General features: G+C 38.7%; 1 protein-coding gene across 7 annotated transcripts in view; it reads left to right on the top strand.

Moving 5' to 3' along the window:
- Positions 1-21,831, top strand: part of MEIS2 (Meis homeobox 2) — a 202,300-nt gene that overhangs the window by 175,450 nt on the left and 5,019 nt on the right. For all 7 annotated transcript variants that reach the window (XM_012766356.3, XM_012766359.3, XM_012766354.3 and 4 more), the window contains exon 10: positions 21,176-21,234. In XM_012766356.3, the coding sequence (XP_012621810.1) occupies positions 21,176-21,234 (59 nt within the window). The remainder of the gene's footprint in view (positions 1-21,175; positions 21,235-21,831) is intronic.

The raw sequence follows: 21,831 nt of genomic DNA, 5'->3' as shown, positions 1-21,831 counted from the left end.
CATAATATTTCAAAATATGCCAACTATTTGATTAATCTTCACAATAAATTTATGAGGTAGGTGTCACCTCCATTCCATAGACGTGGTGAATCAGAGAGATCACCTAAATAAGAAATCGTGCAACCAAGATTCAAATTTATCTCCTAAGTCCAGTAACTTTTCTGCTAAGCCTGTGAACTAGGAGTACTTGCTCTACCTGTGCATTTACTTAAGTAGTTCTACACTTCCCACGTCCTCCTACCAGAATTCTTCAAGGAGGGGCCCAAAGCCACCTCTCCTCCTTCCCTTTTCATCCCTGTCATCTCCTTCCTTCCTGCACAGCCACGGCCTCTACTGGCACTGAGACTCTCTCACCTTGTAGCATGGCCATCTCCTTACTGCTAAATTCCAAGGTTTTGGAGAGCAGGCCTGAATCTTCTTCATCTGTGTATGCTTTGCAGTGTCTAGAGGACTATAAGTACTGAAAATTTATTTGTAGGATTATTTACATATGTTTCCTTGTAATTCTCAGGTGATGTTCTGATGCCTTTATGATACAAATCGGCCTCCACTTTTCATCTGCAGGTCAAGTCTTTGAAGTAGATCATCTGACTTACTCTCATTTTACAGTTGAGGAATTAGTCCAAAATTACACAGTAGGCCAGGCGTGGTGGCTCACACCTGTAATCCTGGCACTTTAGGAGGCTAAGGCAGGAAGATGGCTTGAGGCCAGGAGTTCAAGGCTGCAGTGAGCTATGATGGTGCCACTATACTCCAAGACCCTGTCTCTGAAAAATAAATAAATAAATAAATAAAAATTAAAAAGAAATTTACCACACAGTAAGTGGTAAAGCCAAAGTTCAAACCCAGGTACCCAAAACCCATGCTCTTTCTATTAAAGTGTGCTGCCTCTCTCATTGCACGAAACTTACTAAATGGATAGCTGTATGTCTTGTTTCTCCAATTACATTGGGAGATTGTTGGGATATGAAGTTAATCCTGAATTTAGTGCTTTTCTTACTTGGCAAATGTGGCCTCTCGTATACAAGTTCTTTTATGTGCTTCCTGATAAAGCCTTCAATGCAATGTGAAGTAGACAGCAGACACTTCATAAATATTTGTTCCAGGGGATCAAGAATTGTGCATTCTAGAATTTCTGCAAGCAATCAAGACTATTAATAAGAGAAAGAGATGAACCAGGAGAATCAGGAGACCATTTGAAGGGAGAATGTACCATGTCGATAATGGAAATGGGAGGTGGTGTAGAGATGAAGTAGGCAAAGAGAAGCTACCATTCTGAAATACTCCCCCTGTGTAAACAATTCCTAGTCACGGTTCTGGCATAGACTTCTCACCATTGTGTTGATTTGCTTCAAGTGTTCTCTTGCTTCCTTCTGTCATTGACCCAAAACTCTTCGAGGTTAGGCTCAGTATTCTGATGAGTTGATGCCCCTAGGTGACATTTTACCCAGGTGTTTCCCTAGAGTATGGTTAGAGATAAAAATCAGTTGAGGATTTCCTTTGTAGGGAAATTCATGAAGCCTGAATTTTGAGGACAGTTATACTCTGAATTTGGGGATCCTGATGGACAGGCTGAATAAACAAAGATAATTCGAATTTTAAAAGCACAAGTCTCATATAGCCCTTCAGAATTGATGAATGAGAAAATTAGCTTGGACCTGTTGAATCAGGTTCAGAGTGAAGGCTTATTCTACTTTTTTTTTTTTTCCTTCACCGGCCAGACCACATTCCCACATTCATTTCTCTTGATTTTAAAGATTTTTAAAATGCTAACTGCTATAGAATTATATGCATTTTTTATGTTTTTCCTATATTCTTCCTCAGAACTTATTATTTTATGAATCTAGGTAAGGGAAAAATTCTGGTCTAGAATTTTTCTACAAATGAAGTAATTTCCAAGGCCCCATTTTATGTGTTTAGTCTAAAAACTGGCTCCATTTTTCTGCCTAACTGGAAAATATCAAATAAAGGGTCTGGTAGAACTAATTTACCTCGTGATCACATTGCTGCCTGGTTCCCACGAGGTCTTTTAGCTGCCGGCCTCTCCTGAGAAGACAGAAAGAGCAACCCTAAATATTCCGAATTGCCTAGCCTTTGTGTGTGTGTGTGTGTGTGTGTGTGTGTGTGTGTGTGTCACCTTTGCCACTTATCACTTATGTGATCTTGGGCATACTATTGCATTTTGATAAATCTCAGTTACCCCAACCAGAAAATGGGGATGCTGATAATATATTAACCCACTTCATAGGACTTTTGTGAGAATTAAGTAGAGAATACATGTATGTACTCAATTTAGTGCCTAGCTTAATAAACATTAATTCTAATAATATGAATCAAATCATGAATTATAAAGCCCTCTTTTAGAAAAGGAAATTTTGATTATAATTAAATTTTAGGCATTAACAAACACCTCACATTTTTCACCTAAAATATAAATTAGCTATGCATCTTCCAGAGTTTTCACTGAATGTTTTGCTTTTCCTCCAAGTCAGAATTTGATGGACTGTGTAGGTTAGAGGAGTGATAATCCAATAGAGTTGTGATGACCGTCCATATCAGATTTTCTATAATATTAACTTCAGATATTTTATTTTGCTGCCCCCAACAAGCATATTCATATTTAGAAAATTCGCCCTGATTTTTGGTTCAGCCATGGTCATCTTGGTAAATACAGCACGTTCTAACATTTAATTCACTGAGCTCCATGTAGTGAAGCGATTAAATCCAGCTCAAAGATTCATGGACTGTTTGCTTCACTCAAATGAATCAGTGACTCACGGTTACCGATCAACCTACTAATACCACCATTCATAAACGGGAATGGGCCAACCCCTGCCGGCATAATGATCAGTGGGAGGAGGAGAGGGTGGGTGGCACCGAGCAGCTGACAGTTCTCCTCACTTCTGGAGGGGTCCCTGAGATGACAGCATACAGGTGGGCAGGGCAAGGCAACCGTGACATCTCCCTGGGATCCCTTTGGTGCCAGGGATTTCCAGAGCCTCAGCTGTCAAAGAACAATAAATTTTCCTTCAAAATATAAGACATAAATCAGTGTTGCCCCAACACTGAAAGGCAAGAAGAAACTAAATCCCCATAATAATGAAAAGAATCCCGTTAATTAAATCAGTAAGGTAGAGAGCTTCCCTCTTAGCACACGGCCCAGTTGAACAGTAGAATACCTTGGAGACTGAAGCTGAAATCCAAGCTTTTTCTAGGTTGCAAGCCAGCATCCTGAGGGAACATTTAGAAGAAGAAGAAGAAAAAAAATCTTAAGACCAGAACAAGTAAATACAACTTTTTTTTTTTTTCTTAGAAGTTGTACTTGGACTATGTTTATCTGGGAAGGGAAGTTGCAAAACAAATTGTAAACCCAGCTCAGCCTATTTGTGCCAACCCCTTATCAGATTTGCACCAGTCACAGGGAAGCTGAAGGCTTCCATGGCTGTGAACTAAAACGCAAAAGCAAGTACACGGGATGCTTAGAGGAAAGGAGAGAGAGATGTCATTTCTTCTGATTATTTATTTACTTATTTCAACCCTAGCCTGCTTCAATTTATTTGGCTCCTGAACATCCTGGTTCAGCTCATTTATAACAATAAGTGTTTACTTCACACATCTTTTTTTTTGTCTTGCAAAGCTATTGATATAGATTTGTGGGTTTTTTTTAATGCTTGGTTAATTGGCTGGCCTACTAACTGAGAGCATGTTGCTGCGGTTGAGGAAAGCTGGAAAAAAATTAAGAGGTTAAGGTTTCTTGCATCTCTGTTACGTTTGGGAGTTGAGGGCCGTATAATCTTACTACCCTCAAGCCACTGAGAGCAACTTCTATTCCCATGCGTGGGAGCCCTCCCAGGGGTGAAAGCCACACCCTCTCGGCTCCACTTTAGCTTTTGATTTCATCACTTACAAACTTTTACATCGTTTATTTACTGCCAGAGGGGGTGCTTTTCAGATGGACAAGCACCCATTCACAGAAGCTGAGACCTTGCTTCAGAACTTGTCCGTATTTGAAAGTACAAAGGCTACCCAACTCTCTTTTGGACCTCAGCTTTTAACTAGTCTTGCACATGGTGATTAGTCACATGCTATTTATTGCATTAATGTTTTTTGAAAAATATATTATGCATGTCATAGGACATATTTGCAGCATGCCAAAGTTCATTCAGATTTATACTTGCCTAGAGCAAGAAGGTGTTTTGAATGCTTCTAGCAGGAGACTTTGCTTACCATCATCTGCATTCTCCTTGCATTACCCTTCACCACTTTCCTTTGTCCAGTTTATAGCCATGCACGCACACGCTTGGGAAGATCGTTTTCAGGACTGAAGGTGGCTAGTGCTGCTCACCAATAGGGAGCACCAATAGTGGGGAGCAACTTTTATATTGATAAGAGAATTGGGGCCACAACTCCAAGGTTGCCACTCCTTAGGTCCCACCACACCACAAGTACTCTGACCTTGGAGGTGAAGGTGGTTGGAAGAAAGGAAGTAGCCAAAAAAATACGGCTCATTTCTACCTCTCTATGGCTAAGAACAGCCTTAAGGGGCAGTAGATGGCCTCAATATGTTATTTGTTTCGTTTGATTCTTGGGGGCAAAGCAAAGCAAGATGGTGGATCCCAACTTCTTCCCTCTGATGGCCTCAGCTGGGTTGTAGCTCATGGTCTGATTTCTTTTCCCCATGGTATACTTTTCCCTTCTGGCCTTTCACAGTACAGTAGTACCTGTGTTGTGCTTGGGGAAAAAAAAATCTCTTTAAGCTTTTTTTTTGTTGTTTGGCTGAGTGTGTCAAGTCAAGAGAGATGTAAGGTCACATGGTACATTTATGAAAAACTAATATGTATGTGTGTAAATTCAATATATGTGCATGAGAGCATATTTAAAGAAACCAAAGATTTTAGCTAAATTTAAGAAAAATCAACAAATTTTGTGGTTGTTACAATTTTTTGTACTGTCTTTAATAATCTTTCCCTATAGGACTTTAAGGAAATAGTTGCTTTCACATTTTGTTATTTGGAAATGGCTAGCAAGTTATATAAAAGTTATGTTTCACTGGCATTACTGATGAATGTCTTCAGTCACAAATAAATTAGTTGCCATTAATTGAAGTGGAATAATTCTTTAAGGAGAAGATATTAACTGTTTGCTAAAGACTGGAACCTAGGCTTGTTTAATAGAGAATCTTAAACTAAACATGAATTTTATGGAGGTCCAAAACGTGTGTCTGGTTAAGAGTTTGCTTTTAATTTTTTAAAATATAAGCTTATGTATGCAAGTTTCTGGGTGATTAACCAAAGGCAGGTGTGGACAGTGGAAACAAGCACCATAAAAACTGGCAAGCCCTTCCACAGCCTGAGGGGTGACTATGACACACACTACCATTTTCTGTTTACATTGACATCATTTTGACAGTTTAGCACCTTTTCTTTTTTTTTTTTTCAGCAGTGGGGGTGGGAAGCAAGCCGCCTGATTAGGAATTTTCAAAGACAAACTTACAAACGGAAGAAATAAAGTTTGCATTCCCTTATATATTTAGATATGACAGATTAAAAGTAAAGCAAGTATGCAGAGCTTGTTTAATAGCCTCACCAAGGTGGCGATCTCCCAATGCTTTGATGTTGTCTCGTTGCAAGACCCCCGAGACGTTTCAAGGAACCAAATTCAGTTGACTTTATGTGGCTTGCCCATCCCTTCTGGTGTTCAAAAGAGAAAGGAAAAGGTCCCTGCACCTTCTTGCCTCCTTCCTTTATTGTACAGTTTGCTTTGTTTGTTTGATTTTAAAACTGCCATTATGTGAAAGTGTTGCAAGTATAAATAATTGAGAAGATAACTCTGTAGGGAAACCACTTTTGCTGCCTTTGTACAAAGGCAGCTCATTACGGCTCTGAGCTGCAGCATTCCATAAGAGCAATTATGCAACATCAGTATGTCATGGATATTAACCAAGGGGAGTAGATAAGAGACGGGGAAAATAATTTTGTAACTTATTTAATTAAATTTATTTGGTTTTTCAAATAGTTCCTCTTGTGTGTAATTTACCCAACCACTCCATGGTTGCTATGGTCTGTGCAGGACTGCGGCTCAGCATTTGTTTTTTGGCATTCCTCCCCAATTTCGTATGGACCTAAAATGTATTTATATTGGGGTTTAATTTCCACCCAAGGAGAGGTTGCCCATGAAAATGGAACCATAATTTGGTCATGAGGTTTTTCTCCCCCCTAGGGCTTATATAGCCAGTTAATATATGTTAATACAGCAAAGTGAATAAAAGGTTAAATAAGTGGGTCGGGCTCAGAACGAGTCCTGTACTGCTTACTTCTGCTTAAACGGAAGGAAAAGCCCATAATGGCGCTTGCCTGACTTCCACCCCCATCATTTTAAGAATTGCTTTGCCAATCCTTCACAGCAAATAGTAATTTTAAGTGGACCAAAACAGAGTTCAGGGTGTTTGCACTCCATGGTAATGATAGAGTAGCTGTGCTCCCTGGAGTCAATAAGCCCAACAATTGAGTCATTTTTGCCTCCTGTGAGTGAATCACTGCTGTTAGCCTGAATGACAGGATTGCTTATAGAACCAGAGCCCTTCACCAGGCTGACCTCATCCCGGGACAGCGAGGATCAGAGGGCAGGCAGGTGGTGTTTAACACAGTTATAAGTAAAAGCTGATTTTGTACTTGTAAGCTCTATAAACAAGAAAATAGAATTGATTGGGAGCATTTGATGTACATTGATGTACATTATCCAAAGCAGCACTTCCTCTGTTCCTGTCTCTTTTCCCTTCTCATTTCTCCTTCACCTCCGCAAATACCCTCCCAACATTGCTCCCCACCCCCTTTCACCCCCCACATACGAGTCTCCAGCACATGTAATAGACGTGCTCAAGTCAGATGGCCACAGCCCAATCACAGTGATTAATGAAAGATGCAGAGGGTGTTGCAAATATATATATATATATATATATATATATATATGTATCTTATACTTAAGATTATTCTTCAGTTTCTAACAGTTATTTTGAAGCAGAAATTTTAGGCATAGCAAAATACTCAAATGATAGTTTTTAAAATATCTCATTGAATAGAAAAATATGAGATAAGTAGGGAAAGGAAAAGATCAGAGAAAGCATCCCAGCCTAAATCATTTCTTAATGATCAAGTTACCTTTGAGATAGAAACATTCTAAAGAACCTTTCCAGCCAGCACATTCTGGGGGTCGAATGTCGATAGGGTAGTTAGTCATGCTTTATAATAATCTTAGGAGGTGGAATTATGAACCAGTTAGATATAAAACAAGAGCCCTACAAGTGGTCTGACCTGGGGAAATACGAAGATGGAAAGTCTATTTTCAAGGTGATAAACAGCCCAAAAATTACAATTTCTGTTAAAAATTAGAATGCTGCTTCAATTTTGTTTTTTCAAATCCTTGGATTCCCACTGCCCCTCAAAATCTTAACAGCTAAAGTTAGGAGTTGATTTGTACCATCACCCCCTCTTTGAGATTCATGATAGATAACATTCTGCGAAAGGCTGTAGCAGAGAAAGTGACTTCACTTTGTTTGCCTTAATGTTTGTTTCCCCATACTTATTTGACCTAGGACCTCTATTGTGGAGAAAAACCTATCGACCCTAGTGTCTGTCAGAGCACGTTTTGGGGGAAACCTTCCTTAGACAGATATGAGGGAAAAAATGTTTTAACAAAGTTTCCTATTCTCCTTTCTCCATCTCACAACTCTTCCTCCTTCGCTTTCTATTACTTCTCTCTCTCTCTCTCTCTCTCTCTCTCACACACACACACACACACACACACACACACACACAATACCTCATTGACCTCAGTTCCCTTTACTCTCAGGTATCCCCTCCACTTCAGTCAGTGACACTCATTCACCCCAATAGAGTTATATCCTGTACTGTGCATATTGCCAAAAGCTAGAGGCCCAGTTTCTGCCAAGTCAAGTCCTTCTCCTGTTCCACAAGCGCACTCAAGATTTACCTGGCCTCTCTAATGCCCACATCGATGCACACCTTTAACTAATGCCTCTAGTCTGTATCTTCAGTTGTTTCTGAGTGCAAACACAACTAGACCAGAGCCAGAAGCCAGAGTTATTTCCCATCTTAGTTCTACCCGTCTCTGGGGCAAATCGTTTCATCGGGGATTCAGCTACGCCATTTGTATAATGAGGACAAGAAGATCCCTAAGAGCTTTTCTATCCTCTGTTCTAAATTATTTCCAAGATGAAGGAACCCTACTTTTTTTTTTAAAAGGAACCTTGTTTTCCTTCACTCTTTCATGTATTCACTCACCAAACATTTTATTGAGGATGTACTATATACCTGACAAAGTGTCTATAACAAAGAATTAAGATGTGGTCCCCATTCTCTAAGACTATCTATTGGGAAAGTCAGACAAGTAAATTGCGATCATGGTACTAAGTAAATGCTGTGATAGGCATAATAGCCAGATGCTACTAAGAGAGTGCTTCTTAGTCAGGCTACAGAATCAGGGAAGTTACCTCAAAGAGATGTTCTCTGATAAGAATTTTGAAGTGCGTGGTGGGCCCGGTGGCTCACGCCTGTAATCCTAGCACTCTGGGAGGCCAAGTAGGAGGATCGCTTGAGCTCAGGAGTTTGAGACCAGCCTGAGCAAGAGGGAGACCTCATCTTTAAAAAAATACCAATTAGGAAAAAAAAAAAAATGAAGTGCATGTTGGCCAGATGGCCATGAGAGAAAGGCCAACACAGGCCAAAGGGTTAGGGTAGTTAGCATAGCATATTAACTTAGTTAGTATATTAACTTTAAACTTATTAATTGCCTTTTTGTTTATTTTTATATTACCTGATTCCAAAGAATCTGTGGCAATAAAATCAATTACTATATTAACTTATTTTTTATAGACAGTGATGTTACTCTATACTGTGAAGGTGGAGATAATTCAAATGCCATCATTTCTATTTCTAAAAGTTAAATTAAACCACTTTAGGAAATTCTGATAGGAGATGTGAAATCTGAACATGCTCTAAAAATTCTTTCAAATTATAGTATAATGTGTTTGCTTCTTTGTCTGTTGGAGATCATAGCTTTGTGTATAATGTCAGAATCAAATCTTGATGTCTTTATTTCTTTGCAAATCAGGGGGAAAAATCCACTAACTAACCCTCTAAAGCTAAAATATTTAAGGACTAAAGCAGATGTGGCATAACTGCTGGTTTGCTAGGTCTCTTGTGGTTTATAAAGATATATTTTATGTCTTTTATGATTACGGGATGATGCTAAAAATTTTGTGGGTAATAATACCGTCACATTGGAAAGACTGCATATAACATCTCTGGAGAAGACACAGAATGCTACCTGGCTGTCAAATGAAAGTAAAAGATGTTTAATTTGTCATTAAGAAAAGGCAGTCAGGAATTTTATTTGGAATTTGGTCTTTGATGTGTGAACATCATAAATGTGATGATATTAAGTCATATGTTCGTGAATAGAATTCTTTTCTTTCTGATATAATAGAATATGTTTTAATAATAATTTTAAAAGATTATTGTCAGATGTATAGTTATTAGAACTATAGTTTATTTAAAGTGACTTTTAAAATTTTTTAGATCTTTGATTTTTTTTTTCCCCCATTGGCACCTTTACTAGATGCCAGTATAAACTGGTTAAATAGCATTTGGTTTAAACAGAAAGAATGTAACAGATATACATATTTATGATATTTTGTTTGTTGGATCTTTTTCTTAATATTACTTGACTTTCTGTGTTTTAATCTCATTTTTCCATATTTTGGGTTGAAGCCACTCTAAAGCTTAACACCTAGGAGATTTCTCACTTATGGTTCCCTTTAAAAGTGCTAAAATCTCAGCCTCTCAAACAAGAGACCACGCTACAATTTAAAGAAAGCAGTTGTGTTGATAAAGGGCCCTAAGAATGTTGCCACCTTCCCAATGTGTCCTCTGCCATATCCTTTCTTTTAAGCCAGCAGGAGAATTGAAAGGAGGATAAGAGCCTGGTTCATCCAAACACTTCTGGCATGCCAATCTGGTCTTCTGAAGTATCCCCTGCTGCTTTAGAAAAAGGAGCCCCCACAGACAAATGAAAAGGCCAGGGAACATTCACATGCATAGCACCTTCCCTGCAAGTGGCTTTAGATTGCTGGTGTTGGGGTGGTTCGGCCAGAGTTGAAGAACAGAGACTTGAGAACCATTTGTTTCCACACCATTTTGGGTGAAGTGCTATATTTTTCACCTTAAAAGCCCATTTAAAAAGAAAAATATGGTTTGAAAGGAGGACACAATTTGGAAGCCATCACACTTAATGGAGCCCCTTTTAAATGTAACACTTTGTCCTATCAATTCGCTTCTAAATTAGATGTCACTACCTACAGAAAACCCACCCTTGATTGTCTTACACAATTGCTTAAAAACACACAGGCTTGTGTGTGTGTGTGTGTGTGTGTGTATTCCTATATCCAATTTCTAAAACTGTCTGATAAATTCCATCACTAAACATTACCCTTGTTAAGTGTGGAGTAGAACACAACTTGTATAGCAACACACAATATGACACATATGTAATTATCACCACCCTCTAAATCTAGACACACAAATTATCTCAAAATTAAAAGAAGCAAACTGGATTTAATAGAAATAAGTCCATTGCCACAAAGGTTTTTACTGACAATTCGCTTGGTTAACCATGATCAGACAAAGGACTTCATAAAATCTAGAGGCAATATGAAGAGGAAGTCAGTTTTTTTGCAAGTAGCCCGGCAATTTTATGGAATACTCATACAGTTTTGAAAATATGAGGAGATTAGGAGGTTTTGAAGTAAACTCGCTTCTTTCTAAACTTTCACTCTTCTTTTGTCCTTTGTCTTGAGTGGCCTACATACCTTCTCAGCCTGAAAGTCCCACTGTCAACTTAAAGGTAACATTTGGAAAACTGAGCTTGCCTCTCCCCACCACAACAAATAGGAATTTCTTATCAATTTCCAATTTTCATCACCTGTATACTATAGCATACCAAACATGGATTCTCAAGTTTGTCCTCTTAATATCTTTTCTATTTGTGCCTGTCCTTGCCATTTAAGCACAATTCAACAGTTCTTCAGACCGAATGTCCTACTACTTCTTTATTTATGCCACCTTAATAAGAACTCATTGTATTTCCCTCTTCTGCTTGGATTAGACAAGAGCTTTCTGCCTTCTCAGCTTCTCGATTCTCATCAGTTCAGTTCATCCTATATATGATTCTTGGTAAAGATCTTCCTAAAACACCATATTTTATTTTATCATTCCACCATTCAGGAATTACTGGGATTCAATTTACACTCAAGAACCTCTACCAGCTTGCCTGTTAATCATGGTCATGTTCTCCAAACCAAAATTTGACACCAGTCTGAGTTCAATTCCTTCACCCTCCCTTGTACAAAACCAATCCTAGACGGCATTAGTGCCTTTGAGTATGCTGTTTCCTTATTCTTATTTCTTCCAATATTTTATGCTCTTTTAATCTGGTTCAAGTTTCCCCCCTGAGAATCTGTGATTAACCTCCATCTTCATCTTACCCCGCCACACTTACTTATTCATTGTGGACTGTGTTGGTTTGTAATGATTTGCATGTTCTGAAATTGTGATTTTCAGTCTGTTGCTGTGGATGTGAAAAGTAAAAATTTTTAAAGGCATAACCTGCATTTTTAAATATTTAAATATATTTATATAACTGTATATACACACATATGTTTACATACATAGAGGGACTCTATCCATATATATATGGAGAGACAGATCATATGTATTATTTGTAATTTCATATTATATATGACTTTGTTTTATATTCTGTCATTAAACTTGTTTTCTGTTAAGTCTAGAATGGATTTATCAATGTGCAACACATACACAGATTACTATGGGCCTTAAAAATTATTAATTCTGATTTTTTAGGATTGCAAAGGAGAAAATGGGCCTACATTATACCTTTCTTTTCCCCTCTTCCCCAGCAACTCAGCCTTTCATTGGAAAACAATCCCACCCCCATACAACCCCCAATACAATTCTATGAACATTGAGGACATAAGTGCTTAGTAACTTTTGACTGGCCAAAGGGCAATGTAGGGTAAAGTAAGAAATGAGGCTAAGAAAAGTCTTTATTCTCCCAGAAATCAAGAAAGGGGAAAAGAAAACAAACACTACAACATGGTGTGACTGAGTAGAAGCAAGAATTTTTAGCAACCACTGTTTGCTCCTTTGTTTCCAGCATTCTCATCCCCCACAAAATTCCTGTCTTCGACCTATGTGGTAATATGTCTAAATATCCTAGAGTTGATAACTCTGTCTCTCTCTTTCTCTCTCTCTCTCTATATCTATATCCTACCACCCTTCCTCCAACTGCGGCCTTGAAAACCTAGCAAGGTATTAATGAATTCGTCTCTGGCAAAGTTTATTGCCCTGTGTGTGTGTGTGTGTGTGTGTGTGTGTGTGTGTGTGTAGGTGCGCGCACACACACACACACACACATACATGTACATACATACATATGGTAGGTGACTTTTCACAGTATATCTGTCTCAAAGCTGCACTCTTGCATGTCCCATTTGGTTGATAGGGCATCTCTGACCTGACAGATTTATCTGTTGAGAACAGGATCATGCATTTGAAACTGGTTTAATTCTTAGTAAGACAATGCACATGGCTTATGTAGATTTTTGTCTTTGATTTTTTTTCCTCCTTATATGTTACTCAGGGAAGCTTATGTCAGTATAAATCAGTGGTAATGAAATCAACATTATGGCATCTTTGATATTGCATTTGCTAAAGCCTTTCTGGACGTTTAACCCAGCTTTCAATGATTGATATTACAGACAGTGGATAAACATTTTTGATGGATCTGTTTGCTCACAGATAAAAAAAAAAAAAACTAATCCTTTTTTCTCTTTGATTTAAAGGGTATAATGCCATTGGAGAGGAAGTGGTTCAAATGTGGTCATCATAGGTTGGTGGCACCAAAAATAGAAACTCACTTAGGGTAAAATTTGCTGTCAGGAAAAAATGGAGCATTCTTTCTGAACTCAGGAACGTGTGGTTCATACGAGCTTGCTTGTAGATGGTTGCTACAATAAGACTTCTTTCATACAGGTGTGTTTATGCCCCAGGCTTGCTGGCCACAGTCCATTCCATTTACAGAAGCTGAATTAAACAATAACTACCGCATTGCAAAAAATGGTAGGGGTGGGGGGAAGGGGAGGGGGAAAGGTGAGCGTCAAAGGAGATGCCTGAGAGCTTTGTTAGGGCCAAGAAAAACCCTGTTGCAGTTGTCAGAGCTTGTTGATGTTGCTGGGAACGGCACTTTTTTTTCTCCTGGATTTTGTGGTTCTGCCTTAGGAAAGAAAGTAAAATAGAACGGAAGAACAAAGTCCTACTCTATAAATCAGCAGCTGCTCCTTGCCAGATCAAAGGAGTGACATTTTTGCTCCTGGACTACTTGTCCACTTGAGGGCTTGACAGGCAGCTAACAGCTGGCCTGCTAGACTGTATGGGAGAATCAGCCTACATCTTCTTCCGAGCAGATGACAAGCTAATCAGAGACATATCCATAGCACGGGGCATGTGAATGCACCTTGATCTCTTCAAACATATCTAATACATAATTGCTAAACAGCTTGGTGCATTTTTGGCAAGTTAATGCTTAGGTGGTTTCCATTGAGAAGTAGGATAGAGAATTAATACTTCAATCAAAGGTGATCATGAAAGCTAAAAAGATACTAAATTTGTTGGGATCGTCTCCTCTTAGAGTGAATTAGCAAATGGCTGGGAACACAATGGGAATTGGCTAAGAATGTATGTAACTGATTATCTAGTGACTGATTTTCAAAGCCCAGTCAGGCTATGGTGTTCAGATAAATGAACAGGTAATTGGAAATTGGTAACTTCAAAAATGATCGCTCCTGATTTTTATGCTGATAAAAAGTTGAATGAAGTTGTGGATATTTCTCTCTTCTGTGTCAGCAAAAAGTTGTTTTCAGAAGCACTATAAGGTGTGTAGGTATGCAGATCTGGAATTTTAATGTCAGTAGTAAAACTTTCAAAGTAATTCAGTTTCTAGTTGATTTCCATCTGCAATAAATCATGTACAGGATGAGGTAATATACTACAACTTATGTCTATTGACTTAGTATTTTATCTTTAAGAAGATAGATTCTAGATATGAATAGCTAAGGAAGTTTGAGTGTTTTCTCCTCCCTTGCTTCCAAGCAGCTTTGAAAGATCACTTTTATAGTGCATGATAAATAGCCACATATGAATAATCTGATGGCATTCCATAAGAGTAACAGTGCTTCAAAATCATAACCTGCTGGGATGTTTTGTTACATGCCATCGGGTGTGATTATATTCATGGAATAGTGTTTATTGTTGCTTGGTATTATAAAGGAAATAAAAGATAATTCCCTATCTGAGGGGGAATTTCTCAAATATTTTTCTTAAAAGGTCCCTACTATTGGGCATATAAACCTTAGTCAAAAAAGATGCCAAATTTTCTAGGTCATCTTTAAAAATTCTTTTAATTATAGAAGTAATCATACTTATTAAAAACTCAAGCAGTACAGAGTTATATGGGGAAAAAAATAGAGAAATCAACCATTACCTTCGTATTCACTCCTGAGAGACAGTTTCCACAAAAACATTTTATTGGCCCAACTTTTCCTTTAGAAGGTATAGAAGAAATACAATGAATAAAATTATTACATATTGTTTGTTGCCCAAGGCAAGTGATTAAAAGACTGTTGAGATCTAAGATAGCTAAAGAGAATAGTATATGCAATCACAGCTAAGATTCACAATGAAAACTTGATCTTTGCAAGTCTCAGTTCTTGGGCAGAGTCCTAGAATTTGATAGGTGATCTGGAGCAAGGCTTCTCAAAGTTAAATGTGCACGAATCATCTGGAGATCTTTTAAAATACTGATTCAGATTCAGACGCACAAGAATGGGAATTGTACCATATCTCTGCCTCTCTAACAATCTCAAGGTGATGTTGGTCCATGGAACACACTTAGAGTAGCAAAGAACTGGAGAATCATTTAGGAAGTGTGATTCCAAAATAGCTCACTCTCCTATTCACCCCACGCCACCCCATCCCCAGCAGATGCCTGCTCCATTGTCTAAAATCTCCACCATGGCATTATAGATTTGGATTAAACTGTAATTTTTAGAAAGATCCTACCATATGAATACATGCTACTTGTGGGAGTACAACACATTATTACCCTGGTATCAATTCAGCATGAAGTTGGCCGGGTGTGGTGGCTCACGCCTGTAATCCTAGCACTCTGGGAGGCCAAGGCAGGCGGATTGCTCGAGGTCAGGAGTTCAAAACCAGCCTGAGCAAGAGTGAGACCCTGTCTCTACTATAAATAGAAAGAAATTAATTGGCCAACTAATATATATAGAAAAAATTAGCCGGGCATGGTGGCACATGCCTGTCGTCCCAGCCACTCAGGAGGCTGAGGCAGGAGGATTGCTTGAGCCTAGGAGTTTGAGGTTGCTGTGAGCTAGGCTGACGCCACGGCACTCACTCTAGCCTGGGCAACAAAGCAAGACTCTGTCTCAAAAAAAAAAAAAAAAAAAAAACAAACAATTCAGCATGAAGTTATTTAATAATCTCCCTCATGTTCTTAATTATTACCTATGAGAGAACAGAACTCTTGAGCTTTGGATAGTTGCATTTTGACTATATGCTAACATTTAATAGGCCCTTACTATGTTCCAGGCACTGTGCTAAAGATCTTGCATACAATATCTCCCTTAATCCTCAAAACAATCCAGACCCAGTTATTTCTCCAGTTTGCAGATACGAAACAAAGTGAGACTTGGAAGATTAAGTACACTTGCCCAAAAATCACAGAACAAATAAAGGGGAGAGAACTTGAGCTGATGCTCTTCACCATGTTGCTTTGTATGTCAGTCTGAAATACAAAGCAATAATTGAGAAGGGCATGCTCAAAGTAGGGTATTTTAGTAAAAAGCCTATGTCAGCTCCTGTAACTTTAGGGAAGAATTAGATGAAAGGAAGAACATTGAAATAACACGGCAGAAGCCCATCAAAGATAAGCATCACATACTTGATAGTTTTGTCCAGGGCCTTTTATGTCAGCATGAACACTCCACTATTCGAGGCCTATTCATAATGGTATAAAATGTTTGTGATTCCAGATTAACACCATGCTTTCATATCATAACGTTATTCCTATTTAGTTCATGTGTTTTAGAGGTATGGGCAAATCTAGTATTCTATCAGATTATAAATTAAGCTGTAGCTCAGGGAAATTAATCAGGATTCATGAATGTGTATCTTAGTAGCATATGAATCTCATTGATTTACCTTACTTTGCTCACAGTTGTCTATAAGTTGTCCGGCCACCAGTGGAAAACTTATCTTTGCAACATGACTCAATCATTTGTGTGCCCAAGTTCAAGTTCAAAGGCATTAAACCTGCTTAACTCACTGATTTAACCATTTTCCTGTATCTGACTGAGAAAACCCTACTCTTTGGCCATAAGGACAGCACAGGAAAAGACTTGCTTTTTTGTAAAGTAAGAAAAAATTGGAGAAACTTGATAAATTGACTTGCCAGGGTTGAAGCTTCCTTGTTTGAAACACCAACCAGGAGCAAGCTTTGTGAATAAGCACCTTGCTGCCGAATCCTGTGGAGAGGGACAGAGAGGAGGCAGAGCTTAGTCACGTTTTAACAGGTCCCCAGCCACTGGGCTACCTACAACACCTTTTCCAAACTGTCGAAATCTCTTCGACAGTTCTACCCCCTTCCTTGCCCAGACCAGTCTATGCAAAAGCATCAGTCCCCCTCCGTCGTCCTCCTCCTCGGGGCTGGCAGCTTTCCAAGGGGCTCCACCGAGGTCTGCACTTTTTAACAAAAAGAATGCTGCCTACAGGAGTTGGTTACCAGGTGTGGCATGAAGTTAGTGAACCAGAAAGAAGGGATTTATCAGCCATTTAAAAAGAAAGGGGGAAAAGGGGGGAGAAAAGAAAAGAAACCAACCAACAATCAGAAATGACACTTAAGTCTACTTCTATCAATCTGAACTCTGCTTTGGAGTGAAAAGTCTTTAAAAGAAAAATCGTGATGGTCAGATTTCAGTTACAGCAAAGTATGCAAAGCTGAAAAGTTTGGATTTTCTGGGGGCCAGGGGAGGTCTCCAGGAGACATTTCTCCAGCAAGACAGTAAGATGAGATTTCTGTGATATTTGCTATCTTGCATTTATTTTTTTTTTATGTATTCTTTTTTCATCTCTGAGTTGATTTAGAAAGGCCTCGTGATTCTTGGAAAGTCATTGAATTTATTTCTATAATTAAGTTATTTTTAAACTAAGAGTCTTAGTATATAATTTTTAAGGATCACACATACTAATGCATTTCCTACTTAAGTAAAATTTAGAGAGAAAGTAAATAGTCTTAGCAGATACTCTCCTAAGCTTTTGTGTGAGCCTGGATACTAACTTTGTGTTCAATACAAATCAATGGAACTAGTGCACTTTAGGGTACTCATTCCCTAAGGAGTCACTAATGGAATTATCTGTAGCCCTTAACAAAAAGTCACAATGAGGCTAATGAAAATTTTTTTCTAAGCGAAGTCTGGGTAAGACACTAAGCTTGCTAGCACATTTGACAACACAAGTTGTAAAAAACACGGAATATTTCTAAGTACTAATTAATATTGAAGAAGACTTTGTAACTTAGGGTTAAGTTGTTTATACCAATAGAGAAGTGTATGTCTGCTACTTCAAAATCATTCTGGGATGACATTAAAACTTAGAGAATTTTTTAATATCAGATACAGATGAAAACCTAACAGTCTTTGGATGGGAAATAACTTGTGGGGGTTTTCATTAAAGTTGGGTGCAGCTTGCTGCATTTTGGTTAGTTGGATGTCTTCAGCAATTTTTCAAATGTTTTGGGTTTGGCAAAGTCCAAAATGTTTTTTGCCAAGACCCTCTTTTCCCCTTATTTTTTAAACCCGTGTGAAATTCAAGGATAACTTAATCCATATGTGTCTGATTCATTTACACTTAACTCATCAAAATGTTATTTTGTAAGACCCATTTAATATCCAAGAAACCTTTTGAGCCTTTTTAAGACAAGTCTTTTGTCTTTGAACCAGCCAAGTTGCATTTTTCCATATGAATGGAGCCTGAACCTTGAAAGATTGAAGATGAGTTGATTTTCAACTTAGATTCTTCAAATTTTACGTGGAATCAAAACTTGATATTCCATTTACCACTTGATCACTGTAAAGGGTCGTTTTTAAAATATAGATCAGAGGAAATGGAAAAAAAATATGTCATGTAATTTTGTGGAAAGACATATATGGAAATTTCATCTTAGAAATATTTAAAAAATTATTCCTAGTTTTATTTGTTTTAATCTATAATTTAAATGGTTCTATTTTATGTATGTCAGTGTATTTTCTAAGAGTGGCATCTGGGTCATCAGTGAAGGGGGAGCAGTAATCTTTAATGTGAAAGTTTTCTTGAAGTCAACTCATTAACTGTTAATTCTAATAGTAACATCTACGGTATTAATAAACTATCCCAAGATCAAGGGAGTTGACAATTGGCAGAAGTTGTATGTTAAGAGATTTCCGAAAAATAGGGGCCCATATGTTTTTAAAATTCTGTGTGATTTGAAAGAATGTGGTAGAATTATGAATCTGGCAAGAAATAGCACTATGAATCAAAAACATTGTTTGAGAACAAAAATCCGGAGAGGCTAAATGGTGCCCAAGTGAAAAAAGAAAAATCTCTCTGACCCTTTGTAAAAGGATCTAGTGAAAACCTTCAGAGGCTTCTATTCATATTTGCTTAGGAGAAGTGGGCAAAGAAAGGCCATTGCCATAACTGCTAGTGAACATCCAGTCCATGCCATGGTAACTAGTTGAAAATGTAATACTGGAGTGGCATTTCCAAGTTCAGCGCTTCTATAAAGACCTGCTAGCACACAGAATGCTTTTTTAATGTTCTGCATTGTTGTGTATCCCCCGTTGAACAACCTTTTGAGCGGACCCCGTTTTTACTAATGTAAACATTCTGACGAGTATCCAAAGAAATGACCTTTGAGTGAACCTCTAACCTTCCCTGTAATTATTTGTTTGAAGACAGTGTGGAGTTCTCCTGCTGAGAACTAAGAACCATGATGCCTTGCAGCTCTGTGAGTAAGGGAGTGTTTGGGGGAACTGGAGAGAAAGACATAAATAAGGGAACAACCTCCAGATGTAAGGAATAAAAGAGTAAAAGGGTGAAATTAAAAAGGGAAAAAATAGCAATTCGTTTTACCTAAAGAGTTGGCCTATCCTGGGGGGGTGGTGAAGAAGAGGATGAGTAAGTAGCACATAAAAAGAGGTAAAACCCCTTCATTAGAAACAAGAAGAGAACAGGCTTCTCTGACCCTCCTTAGCATCTCTGTTGGGCTTAACCTGAGCTGATAAAAAGAGTTCCTAGGGGTGGAAATATCAGGTCAGTCCTCTTTGGCTGCAGTCAAAGCAGTGGGGAAAAAGTAGATAGTTAAGTTCTTTTTCTGATTTGAGGGATGCTTCTGGAAGTCTTTGTGATCTGGTCAGATATTCCTCAGCCACACTTCAGGTGACAGGTGGGAATAAATAAGCAGTTTCAACTCTCCTTTTGTTTTCACCTCTGCATGGCCTGTCACTTTCTTCCCCAGTGCCAAGGGGGTGTAACATTTTTGACAACGCAGCTATACTTTCTTAAGTAATAAAGAAGTTCATTGTTTTGCAAACAAACACCATATGCAAAAGACTCCTTTGGTTTTCTCCAGGCTATTATTCCTCAGCCTAATTGTATTCCCACCAGAGTGCTCACAGGAGGCCTGACAGAGTGTGGCCTGACTGTCCTCCTCCAAAAGGACTTCAACTTCGTAGGAACACAGAGCTGCCAGCACACGCTAGAATTTTTCTGGTTAATTTCAGAGAATGAGTTTTCAGTTCCTGCCTGTGGCCCCATGCGGACTCATTAATCATTAAGTCCCCCTGCGCCTAAGATTTGAAACTGAAAATATTGAAAAATATTATCAGTGGGTATATTTTTAAGGAACAGCTAGCCGTATGCTCCCCGCCCCCACCCCCACCCCAAATACAGGGCCAGCGAATCTGCGCATGAGCTCAGATGTGTGGGGAATACACATCATTAAATGCACAGGGACAAGGGTAACTCGCAAATGGTAGAAAATTGTTTTGTTTTTATTAAATTTGGAGAAATAAAGGAGATTTCTTATCATCTTATTCTGTTTGTACATGAATATTTGATGGGCATTATTAAACATTAAAGTAACATGAAGTAGGCACTTATTTTTGGATTTCCAGCAAAATTAGATCCAGGCTTCTTAGACAAAATAACTGCTGCTCCTTTGCATTCCTGCGATTCAGCCACCACCTGATTTGAAAACGTTTCTTGGGCTCTAATATCAACCATGTGTACCTGAGGCTCTGTCTTTCTAGTGGGTTGAAAGGTGGCTGGGTTTATGGTTGGCAGTTACCTTATCCGCTGCCCTGGGTGTCCCAGCTTAGGCTAGAAAGGCCGCCCCCAGCTGGCACTGACCTCTGAATGACCCCTAACTTTACAGGCTTAAACTGCAGGAGTTGCCGAAGAGCAGAAGTCTTTCTGGCCAGCACTTATTACTGCTGTGTTGGTGATAAAACTTCAGACAGCCTAATTGATGGCTTTGCTGACCTAACAATACCTTGTGAAAGCCGAGTGCCAGAGCCTGGTCTCCATTTATGACCAGCTGCAAGGGGAAACTGGGTCTCCCTCAGATGAGGAGTCCAGGGAAAGGGGAAAAATCGTCCAGCCCGTGAACTTTAACCAGATTCCTACTTGTTCGAGAAGCAGAAGCACAACTACAAATTAATAGAAGTTTTCTCATGGAGAGCTTTTTTCCCTCCTCGAGCTTTTCCGGCAAGTTTGGCTGTGCAGTAACAATGGAGACTAGATCCAGTCAACTATTTTTGAACGGCGGAAGGTGAAATCGCATTTACATTAAAAAGATAATTTTCAGGAGAAATTTGATTGCATTGTATTCTCCGCAGCATTCAACGCAAAGGTGATCGCTTTAGCACAGAAACTGAGTTTGATAACCGGTCTTCTCTGTTCCGTTTCAGGTTTATTAATGCCAGAAGAAGAATAGTACAGCCCATGATTGACCAGTCAAATCGAGCAGGCAAGTTCCAGCTAGTATCTATATTCACGTCCCACAGGCACAAATCCTCATCAAGTTATACTCCAGGAGTTTCATCACCTGATAAATAAGTGTTTCCATCGGGCATTCTGGGAGAATTTTTTTTAATGTCCCCAGAATTCCACTCAAGGAAGCAACTTCACTAATTGGTGCTAATTGGAGATTTCCCACCCTGACTCTACTGAAACTGCTTTTTATTTTCTGTCTGAATTGGTAATTGGGCACAAGTATTAGTGCCACAAGCAGTTTGTTTGACTGTGAGCTCTGGAATTACTCCTTGCTTGTCTGCATCCAATCATTAGCACACTCTCATTTTCTTGTTACCCACAACTCCTCGGTGTATGCTTGGCTTTCACTTCTGTAGCATCCGCTGTTAAACTCATTGTATCCATTCATTTGCTTTGACTATTCATAATATTCTATTAGAGCCTGACGTGCTGCATTGCCAGCATTATTTTTTATTAAAAGATTATTACCTCTGTTTAAAATGCTTCACATCCATTCCACTGAAATGCGAGTGTGGGTTTTTTCTCACAGTATCTCTCGGTCTCTCTAAAACAGTTGTTATAAGACACGATC

This window comes from Microcebus murinus, chromosome 6 (assembly GCF_040939455.1).
Source record: "Microcebus murinus isolate Inina chromosome 6, M.murinus_Inina_mat1.0, whole genome shotgun sequence".
Lineage (NCBI taxonomy): Eukaryota > Metazoa > Chordata > Mammalia > Primates > Cheirogaleidae > Microcebus > Microcebus murinus.
This window is presented reverse-complemented; position numbering and strand designations above follow the sequence as displayed.